The 21,958-nt window shown below is 46.5% G+C and overlaps 1 protein-coding gene across 1 annotated transcript; it reads right to left on the bottom strand.

Annotated features, from left to right (window-relative positions):
* Positions 1–121: 121 nt before the first annotated feature.
* MED26 (mediator complex subunit 26) lies at positions 122–21,809 on the bottom strand. The gene is made up of 3 exons (XM_082297866.1): positions 21,566–21,809; positions 4,402–4,476; positions 122–3,118 (listed from the first exon to the last, which is right to left on the bottom strand). The coding sequence occupies exons 1-3, from the start codon at positions 21,638–21,640 to the stop codon at positions 1,430–1,432; spliced, it is 1,839 nt and encodes a 612-aa protein (XP_082153992.1). The 5' UTR covers positions 21,641–21,809; the 3' UTR covers positions 122–1,429.
* Between the last annotated feature and the right edge of the window lie 149 nt (positions 21,810–21,958).

Raw genomic sequence — 21,958 nt, 5'->3', positions numbered from 1 at the left:
AATCCTTCACTTTCTACACCCCAGGCTGCTTTAGAAAGCACTGTAACAATTAGGAATAAAACATTACAAAGTTACCGAGACGAAAAGATGAAGTCTGATCTCTTTAGGCTTTGAGGTACATTATCAGCAGTTGGGTTATCAGTCTCCAGAGTTAAAAACAAATCCAACCTGTGTGACTGAACACCACACCAAGGTACTTGGAAGACATCCCGTTATCCCTACCGGCAGTGTCCGTGGGATTCGGCTCCACCTCCCTGCTCCGACGGGTTCCCAGTGCCAGGGCTCCCTTAGCTGGGCTGAACTGAGCAGACTTGGGGGGGAAAAAACGAGTGGAGTATATATAAATAATTCACAAACTGGTTTGTGCAAATTTTTTTTATTTCCACATTTATATCACAACGTGTCCACTTAAAGGACCAAATAGCAAAGTTGCTCCCTTCTGCATCCCAGGAACACAGAAGTCTAGTTACTGTACATTCACTAAGGCTCTTTGTTTTTGCAAATTGCGTTTATGATGGATATCCATAAGGCAAACAATATCTAAAGGAATGGTAACAAGTATATTTCCAGCATACAAACAGGCTTCCTTTTTCCCTCTCACAGTACAGTTACAAACTTGTAGCACCCTCATTACATTTAGATTCTAGAAAAGGTGATTTTTCTTTTTTTGTTTTTTTTTTGTCTTTTTGTTTTTTTTGTCTTTTTGTTTTTTACCTATAAGTTTGCAGGAAGGGAAAAGGAGGAAAAATATTTGGCTGGTGGTGGTGGGATCAAAAAATATCGTTAAACATCTAGTTTTTGCAGCATTTCTCAGAGACTGGATTTAAACTGAAACCAGACTAAAATATGTGGATGCCTATGGAATGTTGAGCTGAAGCTGGTGGCCCAGCCTGCAGTGCAACACCTGCTGTTTAAAACCCAATCTCCGTACCACATGACTCTTAAATAATGCAATCATGTTCAGAGATGTGATAGAAATAAAACTACAGTTTTTGCACATTGTCTCTCGAATATCTCACTGCCAAATAAAAACCCAAATCAAGTCAAATAAATAGATGCATATTTTGTTAAGGTAACTTCCACAATTTTTCTCTGTACCTGCCTGTAGTAAGATTCCGGCATTCAGAAAGTGCTGGAAATCCTCTTCACTTCTTGGGGACTAACACTTTTTAGAGCTGGCTCGCTATAGAGTTTTGAACTCAACTGATCAACCTTCGTATGCCTTCCTTTGCAATTGTTAGTAAACTGGTAGCAGCATTTCACAAAAGGAGAATTTAAAGGAATGAGCTGGAAAAGCCCAGCTCCCTCCCCCCCTCTGCTCGTGGGGCCTGTTTGTCCAGGACAGGAGGCTCTCTCCAGCTGGAAGTGGCATCGTGTCTGCCAGTTCTGCTAACTGCAGGTGTAAAAAGCGTGGTTAGCAGAACTGCTCTCAGTCTAGGCAGACGTAAGGCAGGATGTTCAATCTCCCATCATCCCCGTGTGGATCTAAGGATATGCACTGTGTCCAATCATACCAGTTACCCTGTGTGTCATAACAACCGTTCACGCCTGGCCAGTTGTGGTCACGTATTCTGTCAAGGTCATCGCCCGTGACCTCTCTGGTGACCCCAGGCAAGTCTGTAGGTTTGCTGTTAGGAGCTAGAACGTGAGTCTTTCTAGCCTCTTTTCTAGTGCTTTCCTCCTGCTTTAAATACTCAGACATGAAGTAGTGAGCTCCTGGAGTCTGTACTCCTGATGAAGACAGCAAGCTACTCTGTCTGTTTAAATATGACTGAATGATTTCGTTTCTGGACAACTCTTTCCAGTTCGTTTGTTCAAAGGGGCTTTGCAGGTTGGGTTTTTGCTCCTGCTTTTCCGTTTCTGTCCTGTGCTGTTCAGTAAGTGCAGGGATTTCTACCTGCAAAGGATCTTTCGGTGTTAAAGGTTTTATCTGTCCTGTCATGGGATCAAAAGTGAGTTTTCTCTCTTTTAACCTCACAGGTTTCACACCCCCTTCTGTCACGTGCCCATCCAAGTTGACTGTATAGTCTCTGGGTCGGTACCTTTTCTTCTTTTTGCTATCGGACCCTGAAGCAGCATCGTCACTGTCCATTTTGGAAGTGTCCTGTGGGAAGCCCATGTGTGGTGGGAGCGATTCCCCAGGGTGACCTTTGCAGCCGGGAGCCGTGTGCTGCTGAAGTGTCCCTGCTGTGTGCCTGTGCTGGCCCTCGGCGGCTCCCTGCTGCTCCTGCCAGTGCTGTGCCGCCTCGGGGGCCGCCTGAGGAGGGAACTCCAGTCTCTTGGCTGGCATGGGAGGTGTGGATGGTTGCATCAGGGACGGTGGCGGCGATGGCACCTGTGCAGCATCTAAGAACTGAGACCTTTGAGATGGACTGGGCATCGAATCCTTTGGTGAGTATGTGGTGTGCTGCCGAGCAAAAGTATCATGCCTAACATTCCTGGGGCTAAAGGAGGAGCAGCGCGGGCTCTTGGGCTGGTGGGGGCCCGTGGCTTCTTCTGATTTATCATGCTGCTGAAGCACTGCAGTCTTTAGTAACGAGGAAGTGCTTGAAGGTTTTACAAGTCCTGGAGAACTGGTGTGAGGTTTTACAGCGTTTACTGGGATCTTATTGTGTTTATCATTTTCACTGAGATCTGTCCTGCTGCTTTCGGGCCCTGCATGTAGGTTTATGTCTACAGGACTAGGAAAATTTTCAGGACTACCTCCAATTCCATTGGTTGGAGGGGGTGAAGAGTTTTGTAATACTTCATGACTAGCTTTGGAGACCTTTGGGGGAGGAGGGCCCTGATGCCCATCCCTGTGATCACCTTTCCTTTTCCGATTTCCCAGTTTCTCTGTTTTTGGAGAATTTAGTTTCTGGATATCATTCCTGCTTTTCAGTTCGCTGATGGGCTTGGAGCCAGCCACAGCAGGAAGTTGTGTGTCTGGTTTGCAGTTGTGAGCACCTCCATTCGCTGATCCTGGTGGGTTGGGCAGCCCCCTTGGCACTGGCTCATTCTGGGTTACGGGTTCTATCAACTTCTGCCAATTCCGCAACAATTTCTTGGCACGTTTGGCAAGTTCCTCATTGGAGGTCTTCTTCCTCACCTCATTGATAAGCCTCCCGAGTCTTGTTTCCTACAAAGACAGACAAGGTGTTTTACAAACATGTATCATTCCAAGCAAAATTCTTAAGGAATATTTCTGCTTTGTAATGCTCACCCCTGAAAACACCTGGTTAAAACCACTAAAGATTTAAGTGTTGCATTAATCTTTTTGGAAAGGATTAGTCCAGTGCTCTGCCACGCAACGTGAAACCGACTGTAGGTTTCAAGTCTTTGTTCCCTGGTAAAAGCAGGAGAGCTGGGAAAAACATCAGAAAGGAATTCTTTAATGAGAAAGAACCTTAAGAACAAGGGTGCAGGTTCAGATTTGAGGGGAAATGAAGCACCCAAAGGTGTGTGTTTATCACAAGGGAAGTATAAAAGCTGCAGAAAGAGCCAAGAAAAGAATTCCAGGATCTTTGCCTGTTACAGTAAGTCGTTAACAATAAAAATCTCCATTTAACAAACCTGACTACCAGGTGTGAGTTATGTCCTACCTTTTTCCTCCACCTCTCTCCTCTCCCTTCACTCCCCAGCCTCGTGGAAACGTACGAAAAAGCCATTTAAACAAGCATTCCCAGGGTGTCCCAAGGTGGTTTCATGAGCGGAAGGAAGTGTCTGATTGTTCCCAAAGCACATTTGGAAACAAAGAACTGTTCCACAAGTCAGATTTCTTAAGAAAAGTACTTCAAAGGAGAACATAGACCAGACTGTGAGAGAAATATGCAACCTGTTGTGATAGATATGTTGAAATACAGGTGGAGTTGTAATAAAGCAACAGTTAAAAGCAAGAACACCGCTAATTTCAATACAAAGAGTGAAAAAGAAATATATAATTCAGCCATAAAACTGTTTCTGCAAGTGGTTAGTGAGATTTCAGCTCTCCCTACACCAAATCCCACCACAAATATCAGACCTTGAAAGCTGCTAAACTGAATTTAAGATTAATTTTATAGACACATGGCAACTCTACTCCTATTTCAGATTTTAGGTGCGTGGTCACCAAACCTCTATAAAGGTGACCGGAACTGCAGAGTGATATTGCTGAATGCAACAGAATTAATCAGTGGCAAGTGATGATTAATGTAGTGCCCTGCACAAACAGGAACTGTGCTGCCCAGAATACTGATCTGGGCCCAGAAAGGATCCCTGTGTTCAGCGAGATGTTGGAAGCAGCATGAGAGGGACAAAATAATATCTTAATTGTGAATCCTTTGCAATCCATCTATTGTTTCCAGAAAAGCTGTGATGGAAATTAGAAAGGCAGGAAAAAGTCCTTTTATACACATAAAAAATCATGTTCAGAGGGTGACATACCTCAAGTGCCTCTTTGGTAATGGGATATTTCTCCAGGCTGGAGATCACTTCCAGCACTGCCACCATGTTATGGATCTGCAACAAGGAAGACAAAGTCACTTCATGTTTCAGGTACTGGTCTTAGTTAACAAATGTAATTTAAGACCTTCCACTTTATAATTGCTGGAAGCATTAATCACAAACTGCTATCAGACTGTCTGGCTTTAGGGAGCTGATCGTTCAAGGAATAGGGACAAGGACACTTTTACTGACCTAGTTGGAAACTGCAGGAGCTGTAACAAACACACTCTTATGTAAAACTCAAGGAAACAGTCACAATAAAACCGCTGTGACTGAGTAACAAAGTTCTGAGACCCCTTTGCAAAGCATCAATTAATTGCCCACAGCCTAACAGGAAACAAGTGCCAAGTGGAGCAGGAGCAGCAGCCGGTGCAATTGGAAATCTGGAGTTTAATCCTTCAGGCCCCACTGCAGATTCACCCAGGCCACTGCTCTATGGCTTTATTCCACTATCACTTCCTGTACTGCACACAGGAGCCTCAGCCTGCAGGTCCCTCCTCAGCCAGGGCTGTGCCCAGCAGGTGTCCCCAGACCATCAGCACCAGCTTCAGCTCCTCCAGCCACCCCATCACCCCTTGCTGGGGCTGTACAGGGGGAGGAGGAACTGCACAAATCCACATCCATTCAAGAAGTGAGGAGCAGGTTCTCTGATGGGCTGCACTGCACCCCCAGCACAGCTGCACATCCTGTACATCCTGGGCACACATGGGACTTTAATGGTTTTCATGAGAAACCACACACTGCACATTTTAGGGACTTGGTTTAGGGGTGAACATGGCAGTGCTGGCTTGGACTTGTTAATCTTGGAGAGCTTTTCCAACCCAAACGAGTTTATGATCCTACACAGAGATCTCTGTTTCCATTACCTGATGTTAAGAGCGCTGAAACCTGGAATTTCTAATTCACCTTTGGAGATAGATTTAAAAGATAAGCAAAGGAAAGCTTGAATCACAGTCTCATTTAGTGCTTAATTGCATTTATGACTCAACTGGACGTGAAGTGCATGTGAGAAAAATCTCTCAGCAAGAACCTCTGCAGGGATCCCACATCATCCTGAAACCTAATCAGGAGCATCATCATCACCAGGCAGCTCTGCCCTCCCAGCTACACACTCCCCTGCATGACCCCTCATCTTAAAAATACTGACTTTTGTAAGAATTGGCTTTTCCAAGTCAGTTTTACCCCTCCACTAAGATACAACAGGAGCACCAGGAGCTGAAGTCTCTCTCTTTCACAAAACCTTGGGCACAGACCATGCTTTGTCCATCCCTGCAGGACTGTTTAATGCTGGAGACACCTCGGTGAAGCTGTCAGTGATGAAACACCTGTCCTGACTTTTTTATTTACTTTTATCAAACTTACATTTAAAGTCTATGCAAGCTTTGAATGATTCTAACTCCTATAGGCTGTAAAACCAACTTGAGGTCAAAGATGAATTAATTTGTCCTGGTTCTTTCTTCACTCTGCAGATACTTAAAGCCCTGCCATGAGGTCAGGCCTGGTAAAACTCTGCTTAACCTTTAGAGCAGCAAGAGCACCTATTCTGACATATTTTGGTTCTTATTTCACTTCAGTGCACTGACTTTCTTCCATGTTTTGACCTTTGCCCTGCCCTCAGTGCCCAGGAAGGACAGTTTAGCACCACAGTTTAAGCAGTACACAACAACTTGATTTTTTCAGTTTTTAGAACCAGAGCCCTTAGAATAGTTAAAGCTCAATTCTGGGAGTTTCCAGACAAATATTTTTAAACTTGCAAAACACAATACTCTCCTTCCCAACACATATTTTAGACTATGAATTACCAGGGTGAAAAAGGCTCTGTTGCACACACCAATAACTGGTACAATTATTTTTGCAGTTACTGGTAATCCCCAAATATTTGTTATCTAAATGACAAACTGATGGCAAAAAAAGGGTCATTAGCCTATCAGAAGGTCAAGATGGGGAAAATGATATGTTCATGTGTACACACACCTAGAGAAAGATGAAACTGGTCAGGGAATTTCCAGTCACAGCTTTGTCTTTGCTCAATACCCCCAAATACACACCAGTGGATGCCCCACATGCTGAATCACCTCTCAGGTCTACGCCAGGACTGACAGGCTGTGACTTCCCTCCCTCCTCTGGGGGACACGTGGTGCCAATTAAGGACAGTGAAAGTGGCCTTGCACCCTCAGCTCCTGCTGGAACACAAACCACCCACTTCGGATTCCTCACACATTTGTAACCAATTGAGAACGCGCTGTCACAGAGCAACTGCTGAGTGGAGCACGAACATCTCACACTCCAGACAACTGCAAGCAGCTCCTCTCATTTTCCTTTTTTTTTTTTTTTTGACCTGTAGGGAAGCTTGATTCTTTGAAAATAAATACATAAAATGTTCAAGCACGTTCAACAACTTCTCCCCCCTTCCCCTTGTGTAGTTTTCTCAGAATGTTTCATCCAAAGTGCCATAAAGAGATGCTTAAAATAAAAATCACATTTGCCTATTTTAAAATAACACAGAGTATGAAATTCCTTGTGGCATAGTTAAACACAGTGATGGAAACAAGAGAACCTCCCAAAACACCTCAAGTATCACCTCTTCCATGAGAAGACACCATAGGGATAACAGCAGCACCCCAATCTTGCACACCACTATCTTCACCTTAAACCAACTGTTACAATAAAATTCATACATTGCCACATAACCAATGTGGCACTAATGTTACAAAACACCACCCCACTTTGAGCAGCACCAGAAAAGATAATCTATTAACATGAAGGGCTACTGAAGATGCCTATTGGGAGTAGAACAGACAGGTGGAGTACCATGGAGCAGAGCAGGACAGGGAATTTGGCTCCCTCTGGACACTGGGCAGGGCTGTAATGCCCAGGTCAGTGTCTCAGGAATTTGCATTTTAGTTTCTTCGTGCCTTTGCCTGCTCACACTGTAACCCCTTAGTACCCCCAAAAACAACAACTTCCAGGACCCACATTTAGGAGCTTGCAGCAAACAGCTCATAATAATTGATACATAATTGATACAGCATTCCAACTTCTCCCATGCTGCTCCCATGTTGAGAGGACTGGCTGGCACACAGACTAATTCACTCGAAAGTTTACTGGAGAACATCTGCTTTGAGTCATCCATGATAATCCTTTCCAGCCAACCCTAATGACAGCCACAGAAAACAAATCTTATTTATTCCATGCAAGGCTCCTTAAGTCATCCAGCCATTCAGCCATACTCTGGAGCTTACTACTGCTATCCGAGATCTTTTCTGAGTTAAGCACCAAACGTTTTTACTCCAGATTCAGACAAAAGCAGGGGTTTCTGAACTCTCAGGAAAAGATCAAGAAGCTTAATTTTCTTTCCTCAACTGCCATCTTAATCTTATTTCAGCCTTATTTTAAACCAGGACCAAGCCAGTGACTAATTTCAGGGTGTTACACAGCAGTTTAAAGAGCTTTTTGGGAAGGTTGAGGTACAGCTGTTCCCTCCCACCTCCACTTCCACCCCTGCCTTCCCAGAAAATCTGAAAGCAGCAGCAAGCTCTGCATCCATACAAGCTCTACCACCATTTCCAGATGCTGGGATGTGTTTTCTGTTGGACCAGCACACTCCATGTGATGCTTTGATTCTCTTTCTTTGCTTACACACCAGCCCAGACCCCAAACACAACATGAGCACCCCCAGAACACTTTCCTGTCCTCCTCAGGACTGCCCAGCACAGCACAACCTGCACTCCCTCACTGCAGCCTGAAAAACAAACGTTATATTAACTTTCTATTGCAGACACTCATATAAAGCAATGATTTTTTTTTTTTAAATATTTCACAAGGATGTTTCTAAAGATCTTTGCATGTATGACTAGACTGTGATAGATGACAAACCACACCGGAGTTACCTGGAGTAGAAGGAGCAGCTCTTTCTGTGTAACATGAAAAACTCAATGAACAATTCCAAAAAAACCTTGCAGTGAAACCACTCCGGCAGACTTCTGCTTTTCTGATAGAAAGGCTCTTTTCAATCACAAAGTTCAGGTAACAGTGCTAAAAGGCATCTTTTGATACAGTATCATCATCCTTCTGGATCACATTAGTACCTTCACAAGTTTCTAAAGGATACTTAAACTTGGCCTGGAGTCCCCCATCACTGACACTCCTCTAAAACCAAAGTGTAACACCATCACCCTCCTAAAATCACAGCTTACAACAATCACAGCCTGACCCCACCGTGGGCATGGTGGAACAGAGCACACAGGTATCACAACACGCTGGTTTGGAGAGAATTGATTTGCCATCATACTTAACTACTTCCTCAGAATATCTATAAATACTCAAATTTCAATGGTTTCAGAGAAAGTACTTCCGTAACATTGTCCCACCTGTAGCACCAAAGCAGTCTGACAGAAGTAAGCAGAGAAGTGGAGACACCATGGGAGACTGAACAGGTCTTTTATCTTCCTACAGACAAATCCAGGTGTCTATTTCCAAGGTGGAGGTTTCTGGTGGCAGTCAATACCAGCAGCAGGGTCCAGACAGAAGTTCACAGGAGCATTTTTTGTCTTCCCCCTGCTCCTGGGACCAGCAGCACCTTGATGGGGAGTTACCAAACTGTCCTAGAGCACAGGGCTGTGTATCTCCTCAGGGAGTGCAGGATAATGTTCAAGAAGATGCCAGGTTCAAGGTCAATAGTGCTGGAGAGGCCAGGGAGGCAGAGCTGATTCCCAAGAGGAGCAGTGCCTGCTCCAGGAGCGATGGCATCGCTGGTGTTCCTTCTCTTGGAGCTCTCAGTGTCACCTGGAGCCCAACACCAGCTCCTGCCCCAGATCGGGGTCCCCCCTCAGCGTCACATCGTGCCCCAACACTGCTTTTGTATAAAAGCTACTTTGCTGCACAGTAATCTAAAATATGGAATAAGAAGGAAGGAGAGAAAAGTTGCTATTCACAGGAGGCTTTATTTAACTGTGACAACAAAAATACAGCGGTGCAGAGTTTATTTAGCACTTTGTGTAGGAACTATGAGACACCAGACACTGACAATACACACCACCAACAGAAAATTGTAATGTCATTTTTTCAAAGGTACAGACTAAACACACCAAGTTAGAATTCAGGTTACAACCTGCTGGTATTTAGTTCAGTTCCCTTGCAGCTGATCTATTAACAGTTCCCCCTAGCCCCAATGTGACATGATGTTGTCTAAAGATAGGAAACACGAGATACTATTCAGAGACACAACATACCAAAAAGATGACCATGCACTACTTTGCTCACATTCTTGGAAATGTCTGAAAGTCAGTTTGCCAAACAAAGGTCCAATGTTAACGAGTACACAAAAGATATTCTTAAAGGTGGAGGCCAGTTTTCTAATAGTATTTAGTAAAACAGATCTTTAAACATTAAGGAATCAACGATTTGGGTTAAAAGTCATTCACTGGGAGAATCTTCTATGACAGAGAAATTCACATGGAGTTCAGGCTTTGAAAACTTATCAGAAATTTGTGGTGCAAAACGAGGGATAGAAGAAATGTTCCTTGAGTACCAAGAACAGTCCAAAGAATGGCCAGACACAGGAAGCATTATCTGCACCTCCAGACTTAAAACTCCCAGGTATAATTTAAAGAGTCGAACCAATCTGCATGTATTTTATTTGTACTTAGGCTTTATTTAATGGCAAAGTAACATCATCCAGATACCTTCCTGCATACACTTTACAAAGCCAGGATCATCAAACAAGACTAAGGTCAGATTCCAATAAAATTCCGCAGTGCGAAGAAACCGGTGGACCTGAAATATTTCCCCCACTCCCTCCCGGCAGTGCCCACGCACATCCCTGAGCTGTGCAGGCACCACAGCAGCCAAGAGAATGAGAGGAGTTTGCCAGCACAAAACACAGTTTGCCCTGGCACTTACAAAGGGCCTCCAGACACAAATCCACGGCAGCTGGGAAGTGCCATGAACGCTCCAGCTCTTCTCTGCATGGGCCCATTCCCAGGGAGGCATCCAAGACCCCTGGCACAGCAGGAACAGACTCCAGGCTGGGGCAAGGCAGGGAAACCACCCAACAAAAGGAGTATCCACTGGAGGAAGCACTCAGAAGATACAAGAGGTAGTAAAACACAGACTATGAAGACAAGACACACCCCCAGTTCCCTGCACAACGCAAAGAGGTCTTTAAGGCAAACAGAAAACAGCAACAGTGAAACACTTTTCGCCATTTATATTTATTAGCCAATAACTGGAAGACATTTTTGTTACTACAGAGAGAAATACCTGTCTGTCAACTTCTACAGTTACTGAACATTTTGTATAACACCATAAGAATTGTGCCTGTAAGCACCAACCCTGAGCTGTAGACATACAGAGAAGATTCACTGCAACATGGCCCCCTCCACTTCTTTTTCCACACCCCACAACAAACCCACCCCACCAGACTGTGACCCTGAACAAATAAAAATTCATTAGCCTGATTTTATAAAACCCAGCAGCTGAAGAGGCTACATGAAATACCATTCAATTGGAAAGACATGTGGCACAAATTCCTGCTGAAGGAATGGAGCAAGAACCACGGAGCACAACCCCAGGCAGTCACTGCCACTCTCGGTGGCATCCACCACAGCACACTGCAAGCAAGATAATTTAGTGGTGTTCTCCACTCAATCCCAAGATGTAAGGAATGGTAGAGGAATCAAATTCAGCTGGAATTACATCTTTGTCTCAAGGTGTAACAGTGCAAAAAGAACACACACAAAGAGGAGGTCAGAGGACAGCAGCGATAAGAGGTTTTGAAAACATGGTTAATAACAAAAAGTTGAAGCTTTCATTTAACACAGTATTGAAAAAATACAGAAGAGACACATGAAGCTTGAAATAAGCCTTCCCATGCATTATTAGTCGTAATAAAGAAAATGTTAATCAACTGTTTTCAAGCTCACTGGCCTAATTTGCAACAAGACAAATACTGATTGCATATAGAAATAACCAGCGAGCTACCAGTGCACTCAAATAATCTCTCCATAGTCTCCAGAGCCACTACAGAGGTTTAAGAACAGACAGATAAATCCAGAAGGAGCTGTTTTATGAAGGTGATGGACCACATGAAGTCCCTTCCAGCCATGCCCCTATACCTGGGGAACAGACACTGAATTACAAGGAGCACAAACACATTAAAACACCCATCTCCACCTACTCCAAACTAGACTCAGAGCAGCAATTCAGAATTGTCCTCTCAAAAAGATCCATACAGGTAACTCTTGTAACAGCTTGTATTGTAAAGGACCTAAAAATTCAACACTTGCAACCTCATTGCCCTAGCACAGTGCTCCATGTGAATGTGATCCCAAAAATCCCAAAAGAAATGCCCAAAGTTCCTCTCCCCACTCAGGCTCTGTAGCTGCTCCCTGTCACTATTTCAGCCACCTCACAACCCCTCAATCACTGCACTGGTGCTAAGCACACCCCAACCATGATACAGTTTCCTTGTCTACAGGATAATCATTTCTCCTCCTCTTCCCCCCGTACAGAAACTTCAACCAGATGAATCCTGGTAGTTAATATTTATTATAAGCCATGAACTGAAGTCCAAAATTATTGCTTCAAAATTTAGAGAGCCATAAAACGAGGTTGCTGTGCAAGCAAAGTCACGGGGACAAATGGTCCTACTTCAATGAGACAAATGCAGTTGGATGATTATTCAGGCAGAATAATACAGAATACACAGAAAATCCAGCCTTAAAATGTGCCCCTGCTGATTCATCATGATCTTGGTGCTTTCTGCTGTAAGGAACTCACCTGGACTCACTGGTGGCGCCTCCCTGGGTTAGGGTAAGAGCACAGTAAGGTGCCATGGGACCCCTAAAGGCATCACTTGGACAGAATAATTCTGTGACCACCTGCTTCATCTTCATCCACTCCACAGAACTGGTGAACGTTTAAAACCATGCAACATGCATTTAAGGACTTGATGAGAAGGGGTCCAGAGCTTTGTGAAGTTCTTAAATATTATTTTATCCATCCCATAGAGTGTCTACACAGAGCTGTTAACACAGAGCAGTTTATATCTGAGTGCAATTCAGAAAGGCCCTACTAATGTCCCCATAATACAGATTTTTCACTCTTTTCTTAAAAAATAAAACCATTTATCACCATATCAGTGTACTTTAAATGCAGCAGGCCAGCTTTTCCTTAAATTTCTAGGGAAGCTTCTCAGCTGATTCCTTAAATGAGGAGGAGGCTGAGGTAGGAGCCTGGTGAATACAATGTTGAATTCTTTGTGGAATGTATTAATTAATCACACTGAAGTGCAATATGCTCATGAGAATTTAAGCATGGTATGTTTGTTCACAAAACCTGAGAAAATGGTGTTACAAACTGGGAAAGTTTGTGCAGAGAAGTCACTGTATCCTTTCAACAACTGTTACCAATAGTGAATTCTTGTCAGCACATACCATAAACAAGTTTTATGGATATGGAAAAAAAATTGAAAACAATTTACCCATCTTCTAGAATTACTGCTCTCCAAATTCTAGATTAAACACTGCTCCTAGTCACCCATTTCCAAATACCTCCATTCTCTGAAGGCTGTGTCACCTCAGGACAATGTCACCTGTCAGGAAAGCAAAGCCCGGCAATAATCCCTGGAGAATGCTTGGCCATTCCAGCCAGTGGAACAATCCTTAGCATCTCCCTGGAAACAAAATGCCTTCTCTACCTTTGGCTGGGAAAAAAAGTCCTCCCTGGAGGAAGGTGAGCATGGAGCCTTCTCAGCTCAGGGTTTGTAAGAGCAGCTCCACTCCAGAACCAACTGCTCCGCGTGGTCATGGCAGAACAAAGGAACACAGTACCCATCTGCACTTTTTTCCTATTTAAACACAGAACATGGAATAGTGGAATCCCAGACTGGTTTGGGTTGGAAAGGACCTTAAAGCCCACCTCATTCCACACCCTGCCATGGGCAGGGACACCTTCCACTATCCCAGGCTGCTCCAACATAGCCTTGAATGCTTCCAGCGATGGGGCAGAACATTCATGAAGCTCCAACCCGGCCTGGTTATTTCTAACCTAGTGGCAAAAACCGTCACAACTTCCACTTAAGAAAGTCCCAGTGAGGCTTAAGCCCCTTGGCAGCCTGTCTTGAAAAGTCCAGTGAAGAGAATACAAAGTCAAAACTCAAAAGCTCGTATTTTGACAGACAAACTCTTCCTCACAAGACAATGGACACTGAGTTTTCCAGGATGCAGCCAGGCTCCTAAGCAGTGTGCTCAGCCCATGAGCTGCAGGCACTCACCTTCACAAATAAATCTGAAACATCACCTCTTGCACTGTCTCCTCCATCTCACTGTGCTCAATTCTGTTCAAAAATCAACTGTAGTTTCTCCAAGAATTAACTACAATATTGAATTGTTATTTTTTTCCTGGAACTTTCAGGATGATAAGTTATATACAGACATTAAAATTCTCTGTCCTCTCCTGCTGCAGTTAATTTACAGAGCACGAGGAGTGTTATGTACTGACCTGCTCAGAAAATCCTGCTCAAGTGATGGCTTGAGTTACAGGCACTTGTAGATGTGCTGGAAGTTTGTTCACCAAAGACAATTTATGACTGTGCATCGCTGCCCTGAGAAAACACCGTGTTCCTCTACCTTCCACAGTTCTACGCTCCTTAAAAAAATCAAACCCTCCAGACCTGTATTATGACTGTGATACTCTGCAAGCTGATCCTTCATGGAAACTATGTGAGAAAGCAGCTCCACAGAAGTGCTAGCTGTCACTCTGAGACAAGACTTCCACCTCTGCACAGTCGTCTTCACAGCACAAAGTTTGAAAACACGCTCAGCTGAGCATGTCACTGAATCCCTTGGACGCAGGATCCCTCCTCCCCAGCTGCTGGGTTAGAAACCACGCTGTTCACTAAAACAGAACTAATTATGTTTTACTTCCAGTGACTCCTCAGCAGAAATTGCTACCACTGACTGTTTGGACATGCTGAAAATTGTACACTTTGATATTAACAATCACACTCAGGCACGCACTGCTGCCCCATGAAAGCTGTGCCCCTGAAAACACCAATTCGCTGCCGAGTTTTAGCAGATTGCACCTCAAATTAAAGCAATTTGCTGGCACTTAAATATTATTCCAAACACCAAAAGCATGAATTACCCACAGAAAGAGTAATTTAGCTGTTAGAACACTGAATAAACAAACCTATATTTACATTAAACTGAATGTGAGGTACTTACTTACCTTTACCTTAAATTATATCTTTAAAGACCAAATGTAAAAATGGGGCCACATCCTACCACATTACACAGACCGAAGAAAGTATATCTGGAGTTATCACCAAGCACGTAACTGGTGAGAAGAGATAGCAGCAAAGTGTTATCAGCCAAAACAGACACATTTTTTATGTAAAAAAACTACACTGACATTAATTTTAACTCCAAGCCTAAAGTACTGGAGTAACTATGCCTTAAAAGCAGTGCTTCCTGACTAACATCAAACTTCTGCAGCAGGCAGAATCGATTCCTCCTTCCACTCTCCTGAAACTTTTGTGGTTCTTGAAAAAAAAAGAAACTCTAATTGTCGCCTGCAGCAGCTCCTTGAAGAAACTGGGAAAGGATCTCACAGGAAGAAAAAGCTTCAGCTGCAGTGGAGCTACTTTGATCGGGAGCCAAAGGTGCCAGAATGACAGAGCTGTTGTGTCATGTGGCCACAACAAAACCCTGAAGAGAGGCAACCATGCAGATCTCACCACCCCTAAACTGGGCTCACCCTCAACTTACCAGACAAAACCCCCCCAAAATGACAAATTGGAATTTCCAGCCCAGGCCCAGACTTCTGAAATACACCCTAAGCTAAAAATCTTCCTAAGGCATAGGTTGGGTTCCTCTCCATGTGGGAGCTTTTGACAGTGTTTTCCCTCCTGCCTGTGCTGGTGTCAGGCTGCAGTGCCTGGGATCCTATGCCTACCCCATCCCAGCTCCAGCCCTGCCAGATGCCATGCTCAGCTCCCTGCTCTCTTGGCTTTAAGGTGTGCCAAGGTGCACTCAAATGGCCTCACACAGGATCCAGGAACATCCCCAGCTGGAGCAACTCGGGAAGCACCAGCCACAGATCCTCCGCTGCCTTGGAAGTTTGCTCCAGCACATCTCTCCTGGAAGGACCCACACTTTGCACAGCAGCTGTCTGTTCCAAGCTGTGGCTCATGGTGACTGCCAGAGGTTATTCCCCATATTAATACTACCTACAAAAAGTTGATTCTTCCACTGAGGAGCTGTTCCATGGCTACACCAATAAAAAAGTCTTAATGAGTTATTTCCCTGCAGCCTCTGAGCATTCAGAGTGTTTGTTTCCCACCAAGGGCCCAAGTACAGCATGTGCAGACAGGTGCTTGCTGCAGAGTCATTATCATTTGGATTTAAAAAGCTCTTTAATGATCCCCTATAATGACCCATTCTGACAGTGTGAAGGGGGTCAAGCTACTCTACAACAGCCTGAGCTGCCACCAACCCTCCCCATCACCTCTCCTTGCCACATGCTCCCCCAACTCCATGCCAGAACTGCCACCTCTCTCAGCCCAGGAGGGGCTGGGGCAGGGAAAGAGGTCCCTGAGGAGCCCCTGTTCAGGTAGGGTTTGGCCAGGTGAGTTCCTTGGCTGGGTCAGCACAAGGGAGAGAACAAGAACGACTGGAGGTGGGGACATGGACAGGTATCCCAGCAGCTCTTCCAGCTCCACTGGCAGCTTCAGCTGGTGTAAGCACAGGGGTTCAAGCCAAATCAATCCAATTTTTGATCATTTGGAGCATTAGCCACACAGCCTTTAGTGGAAGGTGGTGGTTTGCTCGAGTTGCAGAGCTCACTCATGAGTTACAACTCAGGAACATCCTCTGGGCTAGCTGTAAAGATGTTTCCCAGCAGTTATTCCAGGACACATTCAGAGCCTCTGTTTTGGTGCATCCACACAAACACAGGATAATTCCAGACATCTGTGAACCACACACAAGTGACAGCGACAAAAAAGGCTCTGCAAGTGAAACTTGACCATAAGGCAGCCACTGTCACCTCAAAAAACCCAGACAGGCGTGGCTAACTTTTCCAGGTAACAACACACCTCCCTGCCAGGTCCCAAGGCAGCAGGGAAGCACCAGGAAGCAGCAGCATTCCACTCCTCATAGAATCACAGACTGGGCTGGGTTGGAAGGGCCCTTAAAGCCCATCCCATTCCACTCCCCTGCCATGGGCAGGGACACCTTCCACTGTCCCAGGCTGCTCCAAGCCCTGTCCAACCTGTCCTTGGACACTTCCAGGGATCCAGGGGCAGCCACAGCTGCTCTGGGCACCCTGTGCCAGGGCCTGCCCACCCTCACAGGAAGTTGATCTTTTCTGCTTCCGCACTCATTTAAACACGTTAAGACCCAATTCTGCTGTCAGAACTATTTGTGATGCACCAGAAGTTTTATCAAATAATTGAGCTACATCAAAAGCTACCTGGGAAAAGATACATATATTGCCTTTTTCTTCTTTAAACCCTGATCAATTCCTCGGTTCAGTTCACCACATGGTCCTGCACACATAAAATGGGTGTGTGTAGCAGGAATAAGAAGTGGGTGTTATTTAAATTGTCACTGCTGCTGAAACAAACGATCAAATTAGAGCTTCAGAGCAAATGACTACTGCCATCATCACTGGGGAGTTTCAAGGAATTAACAGTGGAAAAGCAGTTTGGCATTCCCCTTGCTTTGACCCCGCAATTCAAACTCTCTGATATTTCTGTTTATGCAGATTTTGTCTTAGCAGCCTCAAAGTTCAGAATGGTCTCACTGCTGCAAGGGGCACTGTACAGATGAAAAGTTTTAAGCCTCCAGCCCCCCAAACCCTCTCAAGAAGTGACAGCCTGCACGACCAGCAAGCCAAATAAGCTTTTTCAGAAAGAAGTGGACAAACAAAATTCAAAGCAAGGCCAGAAACCCAACTGCACCATCACCCTCACACAGGTTTCAAGTGAATCCAAGTGTTTGTAATAAAGAGCACTAAGAAACACAGTCCTCATTTCAAGTTATTATGAAGAACCTGAACACAAAGGGACTCTACATCAGGCCCAAATCCTTATTTGGAACTCAAGACTGACATGATAACAACACTCCAGACCTTGCACATTAGGAAATGCTCCCCAAGCCCCTGCACATTTTGTCACACACCTGGAACAACCTGCTGCCTTCACACAGAAAATGTGCGACTGCTCAAAACAAGATGAGCTGCAAGTGAGGAAAGGGCCAAAGAGGGCAAGAGGTACAACAGGTTCTCTGCACCTCCCTCAAAACTGCTAAGCTCATTAAGGCCTCACAGAAGAGGATAAAGCTCAAGCAAGAGCCATTCCTAGTCTACTTTCGCCCACACAGAACACTTCCTGCATCCAAAGAAACCACCGAGACCCTCAGGAAGTGAACCACCGGCTTCCCCTGCTTTCTATATTTATATCATTACAGCAGTGTCCTGCACATTCTTAAAACACTACTGGAAAGCACCTTTACCCCTAATGAGGGAGGTTTTGTCTCCAGTACCTTGGTAAAACAACCAACAGAGAAAACAGCCATGGAAGCATCTTTAACCATGCAACTTGTGCCAGCTGGGAGATCTGCCCATGCCAATGCACCACCCAACATATTCCAACACAGACCAATTAATTATTAATCATTCAGAGCATGGACCACTCCTGAATGTCTGTGCAGCAAGTCCGGCTGAGATACTGCATGAACCACAGCCAGAGTTACAGCCAAGCCCAACCTCACAGAGAGCACATAATACAGGCTGTTACTCAAACCAAAGCTGGGTTTGTGTCACAGAGGGGTACTAATGGCAAATAATGAAGTTATTATCTAATATATTAAAACAGGAACAGATTGCCACATATTCAGCATGAGGAACCATTTAATTGCGAGCACAATTCTAGCAGCTGGTTGGAAACGACAGGCTTGTCCACAGAACAAAAACCAACAGGTCTCATTACTCCTGATATCAGGGGATAAACTCCCCCAAGAGAACAGAGCATGAGTTACCAGGGCAAAGGTGTTCTGCTGGGTGGAAGGGGTGGCTTCTCAGCACACAGAGTCCGAAAGCAGAAGCCTTGTTCCCACCAGAACCAAGGAATATCTCCCCTGTCAGATCTCACAGAACAGAACTCCTGCTCTCCTCCACCTCCTGCTATGTTCTCACAGAAGCTTTGGAAGGAAAGTGATGCTGGTACTCAGTGCTTAGGTCATGGAGCACAAGTGGTTTGCCCATATGTTTCCTTGAGGAGAGAAGGCTGAATAAATGAAGACACAATACCAGACATCCCGGGTGGCTTCTAGGATGATGTAAGTTCTTTTAAAAATAGCTTATTTCTTATAGGTCCCCTTTGAAATAGTTCAGAATTTACACGGGTAACCTCTAAGTGTGGGAAACTAAGTTATAAATATATTCTGCAGCAATTACTAGAGGAGGTTCAAGTGCTAAACATGTGTGTAAATTCAATATTGCTCCCGAGTCAGCAGGGCTTTACGGAGCAGCTGGAGATGAACAATCAGCACAGGAGATGATTTCCTGAGGCCAGCAGGTTCTGCAAGCTTAGGGAAATGATTATTTTGACCAGTTCAACCCAACAGAGGTAGAGACACTTACGTCCTATTTTTTTTTTCATTTAAGGCATGACCTGCGAGTCAACCAAGATCCAACTAACCACTCAGGAATGAATATCCACAATGGCAGCTCATGTTAGGGGATGTTAGGGATGTGTTAGGGAATTTAAGTGAAGCTTAAATTTACAAACCCTACAGTAAGGCACCATGAAGAACCAACCATCTCCTCCTCTTCAGCCCCACAGAACTGGACTGGTTTTGCCCACCTGGCACTACTGATGCAGCTTTCACCCTCTGCAGAAACACACATACACACGCCAAATATACTGAAAAGCTTGAATGAAATCCAGGCCTCAAAGCTTGACTTTCTTGGTAAATGAGGAAGTCAGTGACAACAATGAATACTGTAGGTTTGAACACAACTAATTCTGTCAGGAGAAGATTCTAAGAGCCAGCAGAAAGTAGCTGGAGTTTTCCACGAGTCCCTGCAGGCACAGCACCTCATGGCTGCACTGACTCTCCCAGCAGGAGAACAGCAGAACAGTTTCTTGTACTTTCACGCTGGTGCCCAAGTGTGATTAAACTCAGAATCTGCTTTTTAAGTGTGTCCAAAATTAAAGTTTTTCTTCCCTCTGTGCCAGTGACATGCCAGGTAGTGAACAATCAACAACACCACGTATTCCATGTGCTTTGGAGCCAAGAGTCTGAGCTTTCAGCCTGCACAATGAACCTCAGCTGCACCACCTCTGCTCTCCTTCAAGAAAAGGTTAAAGTGGAAAACAGACCCTGCCTACAGGCACTTCGGAACAATGGGCTGATTTTTCTGCCACCAATTATTGCCCTGGATAAGTATCAAGTATGTAGAATTATAATTTAACATACATCACTCCTAAACTTAAGGAGCTACTGACCTGTTGGGAGCTCTGGCCTCCCCTTGGCCTGTTATTTTGGTTTCTCTCACAACAGCATCATCAGTGTAACATCAGTGTGTGGAGAAAGGGTAAAGTATCCGTCACAAAATCGACTTCCTGGCTGCATAGCTCTGCACAGCCACAGTGTCTGACAAAGTAACACTAGAATTAGGGTAACCACCGCAGCTGACAGTTCTGAAGTCAAAAGACACCACAGATCTGCTAGAATTTTATTAAAGTAGGTTGGCACTCAGTCTCACATAGAGTGAAAAATCTGCAGCCACAGAAAGAGAGTTCAGAGCAAACAGGATTCATGAAGTGCACTAACTGACATTTCAGCAAGATCCACGTTGAAGTACTGCAAACTCAGACAACGCCGACATTTAACAGCCCACAATTACCACCACGATTTGTTACTGTTACTCCAATGTGTAACACTGCAGCTCACGATAAATGCCCAGCCCAGGAGGTTCTACAGAACCTACAATGTCAGGGTGATTTTTCTTCAGTCCCCTTGTCACACGCAGGCCACTCCGGGGGGGTTCCAAACGACAATAACTTTATTAACTCCTTTAGGACTTTGATACAGGTCTATCACAAAAAGCATTTGTTCAGACAGGAGCAGGGATGACTTTAATAGAACCAAAGCACCATTTCGCACACCCCAGCCCCTGAAATAACACGTACACACTCAGCCTGATGCACCAGAGGCTGCCCCCACAAACTGCAGATGGCCAAGACAGACCCACCTTTGCATCCTGCAGTGGTGACTGTTGATCTAAGACTCAAAAATTGGACAGATTGAGGGCCCTGCAGTCCTCTCACAGAAATAAACACCAAAGCAGAGAACTGCTTGGATGAGCCAAAAAACCCTTTAAAGGAGCAAATGATCCTTTGGATAACCGCCACTTAAGGCCACTTACAGGTAAAATACACGCTGACTTCTGTGCTTACACCACATCCCAGAAGGAGCAGATAAGCTCATTACGGCGCTGCAGGAAGGGATAGAAGCGAAGACCGAGGCTGCTCTGTGCTGGAGCAGCTCCAGAGCCCCGCAGCCGCCGCCGGAGCCCTTCCGGCGGCCCCGCAGCCCGGGGTGCCCCCGGCCGCGGCCGGTGCGGCCGCAGGGCCCGAGGAACAGGTGGGCGCCCCGGAAGGTCCCGGCGAGCGGCGGCGGGGCCGGCCCAGAGCCCCCTGCAGGCCGCACCCGAGCCGCGGCCTGGCGTGGGGAGGCGGCCGGGCCGCCCGCCGCATGGCCGGGCAGTACCGGCCGGGCCCGAGGCGCCGAGCGGCGGCGGGGTGGGGGCGGCCGCGGCCCCGGGCGGGCGGGGAGCGGCCTCCGGAGCCCCTGGCGGGGCGGCCCTGCGGTCCCGGCCCGGGGGGCGCGGGCGGGAGGCGCCGCCGGCTGTGGGACCCCGGGCGGGCGGCGCGCCGGGAGCTCCGAGCTCCCGTCCGCAGCGGAGGCTCCCGTGCCCCAGGGGCGGCCCCGGCGGGAGCCCCGGACGCCCCGGGAGGGAGAAAGGCGTCGCGGCGGGAGCGCCGGGCGGGGGTCGGCCCGGAGCGGCGGGGGCCCGCGGGGCCCGTACTCACGTTGCTCTGCGGGTCGATGGCCTGCAGCAGCCGGTCCCTGATCTGCTGCGGGGACGGGGCCGGAGCCGCTGTCATTGCCTGGGCGAAGCGGGGCGGCTGCGGCCGGGGCGGGCGGGCGGCGGGGCCGGGCCGGGCCGGGGCGGCGGCGGCGGCGGCTCCTCACTCGCCGGCGGCGGCAGCCTCGGGGAGCCGGAGGAGCATGTTCGCTCCCCGCGGGGCGGGGGCGGCGCGGGGGGCCGGGGGGAGCGGGCGGGCCCAGCGCTCCGCTCCGCTCCGCTCGGGCCGAACGCGGGGCGCGCTGGGGGCAGGGCCGGCGCCGCGCGCGGCTCCCTGGGACGCGCCCGACGCCGTGACGTGCGCGCGCCGCGCCCCGGCCCCCGCCCGCACGCACCG

This window comes from Coloeus monedula, assembly GCF_965178545.1.
Source record: "Coloeus monedula genome assembly, chromosome: 27".
NCBI lineage: Eukaryota > Metazoa > Chordata > Aves > Passeriformes > Corvidae > Coloeus > Coloeus monedula.
Note: the sequence above shows the minus strand (reverse complement) of the source record. Positions and strands in the feature narration are given on the sequence as shown.

Excerpts from the sequence above, each read along its gene's own strand:
- MED26 (XM_082297866.1), bottom strand. The coding sequence starts at position 21,640 with ATGACAGCGGCTCCGGCCCCGTCCCCGCAGCAGATCAGGGACCGGCTG. Across the intron at positions 4,477-21,565 it reads CCATCGACCCGCAGAGCAAC|ATCCATAACATGGTGGCAGT; the intron begins GTGAGTACGGGC and ends TCCTTGTTGCAG. Across the intron at positions 3,119-4,401 it reads TTACCAAAGAGGCACTTGAG|GAAACAAGACTCGGGAGGCT; the intron begins GTATGTCACCCT and ends CTGTCTTTGTAG.